Source organism: Charadrius vociferus, unplaced genomic scaffold, assembly GCF_000708025.1.
Source record: "Charadrius vociferus isolate BGI_N301 unplaced genomic scaffold, ASM70802v2 scaffold507, whole genome shotgun sequence".
Lineage (NCBI taxonomy): Eukaryota > Metazoa > Chordata > Aves > Charadriiformes > Charadriidae > Charadrius > Charadrius vociferus.
The window spans coordinates 312,263-314,442 of record NW_009649235.1 but is presented as its reverse complement, the minus strand read 5'-3'; the positions used below and the strand labels follow the sequence as shown (position 1 = coordinate 314,442).

General features: G+C 42.5%; 1 protein-coding gene across 1 annotated transcript in view; it reads right to left on the bottom strand.

The window, feature by feature from the left end:
* The window catches only part of FIGF (c-fos induced growth factor (vascular endothelial growth factor D)), a 31,226-nt gene that overhangs the window by 6,090 nt on the left and 22,956 nt on the right, over positions 1–2,180 (bottom strand). Inside the window, exon 4 of the mRNA XM_009889031.1 lies at positions 203–351. Within this exon, the coding sequence (XP_009887333.1) occupies positions 203–351 (149 nt within the window). The remainder of the gene's footprint in view (positions 1–202; positions 352–2,180) is intronic.

Genomic DNA, 2,180 nt, shown 5'->3' with positions numbered 1-2,180 from the left:
TGTTGGAGTCTGGTGTCCATTCACTTATAATGCACTACGTTAGTTGTAGCTGTCTAACCCTGAGTGATAATCAAGCTATTTGGAAAAACTGTTGGGATAACAGAAAGTGAAGGGACAAGTGTAATTACCAAATCAGAACAAAATAATTTTCCTACTTTGAACTGCACAACATGGGTAGCCATTTGTAAAAGAGGGAGCTTACCCATCTTCTTCCGGGTACTGGACGGATCTTCGTATGATGGCGTACTGATGGCGCTGGGTATTTGATAGACACTTACAGCCTGTGTGATTGGCAATTTTGATTGGCACAGGCTCAGGAACACTTGTCAAGGGAACCGAGATCTCAAAGAGCTAGGTGGGTGAAATAACATTTATTTTTCAGTTTCCATTACACAGTTAATATTTGGCTTTTTAAATCAAAACCTCTTGTCCTTTCTCACCACGTTCCCCACCCGTGCTCGTTTCAAGAGGTAGTTACTATAGGTATAAATGAGCAGGTGAGCACTGAGGGTTTTGAAGAGAAGAATAAGCAATGCCCACCAAGGTAGGAACTTGCCAAAATGGTGGTCCCAGTGCTGTATCACTGGCTATTAAATACACAAGACCATTCAAAATTATTTGCAAACACACTCAAAAGCCTCTTCTGGATGCTAGGGCCAAATGGGAAAGGTTGGGAACTTTGTTCTCAGTTATATTATCTGTGAAATCTCAACCACTTACGGCGACAGTTATTTAACTGTCCTAGGGTGTAATCACAGCATGCGTCTTTAGTGGCCTGACTTAACCTCCACAGCCTCCTCAGAGAGGGAAGAAACAGGAGTAAATAGAGGAGAGTTCATTCTGCTTCAGCTGGCTTCCTGCGGGGAATCATCCTGGAAATGTCTCTCCATTGACTATAGCAGGAGCCTAAGGAACCAAGCAGCCTACCCTCAGTGCATCCAAATTGTTTAGGGTGATCTCTGAGTAGCCTTGTGGAACCTCTGGTTCCCTGGGCAGCTACATGTGGGAGCTGTGGAAGTGACCCACACAACCTCCCTGCATCCCAAGTCATCTTCCTTCCCATGGAAACCAAAGTGTGGGGTAACATGTTTGCATGTCAGCATGTCTTGGCTTAACACTGCATCCAGGGGATGAGAAATATTACTAGGCTTGACTGTTTAGACATTTAAATTTAGGTGTCACAGCATCTGATTTTAGGTGGCCTGAATACCCTTCAGTGGATATTTTATACCAGGAAGAAAAAATGCTCTCACTAATATGGGAGTAATTCCATTCATTTTAGAGAAGTAAATCAGGACTGATGGTGGTGTATCCAGGAGTGGAACTTAGCTGGCGGCTTTTGAGGGAATGGTTATTTTGAAGGATGCTAAAGGAATGTTACAGTCTGCAGAACTGCGGTTTTTCAACAAACTTATGAACTGTTGCTCCAAAAACACATAAATAAATAAATACTTTTTAGCCTGACCTAGCTCCCTGAGCTGATCAGATGTCTTTTGTGTGGGGCCAACAGCTCATAAAAGGTTTCTCCTTCTGGTGTGGAATGAAAGCAATTAGAGAACATTGACGCAAGAAGGACGGGCCCTGATTTATTTTACTCCAACTGTATTCCAGTATAACCAGGCACAGTGGAACTACATTCCAACAAACCTGAACCAAATACAGAAGTGAATCGGACCTGCTGCCCATGAGGACTTGAATTTTCTTTGTAAAACAACTGCCCTCAATCTTTGTAAAAAAAATTCTGATTTAAAGAAAATTCTTTTTAATAACTAGAGTTTAATATATTACTCCAGGTCAAAAGGTTTTATTAACTATAAGTAGGGATGCAGAAGGTGAAGGTTAATCTAATAGGACCAGCCTCCTGTGCTCCTGCTGTAGGTATGAACACAGATGGTTTCATCCGTAGAGCTGATTGAAAGTACTAAACTTGGAGCTCTGCTCAGTCACCATCTGGAGCAAGGGATCTCTGTACATAGACGCTAGAGGGAGTCTACAGAAAGAAGGTCTCTGTCTACTCTATGCTCACCTTTTGGCACCGGTCATTAAAGCTGGAGTATTTGTTGTCTGTTGCATCTAAGAAGTAGCTGACTACTGGCTTAAGCCTTTCTTTTCCAAAGTGACTTATGATTTGGGACAATCAGGTCCTGAGGCATTCAACTTGAGAGCATCTATCCCCTCCT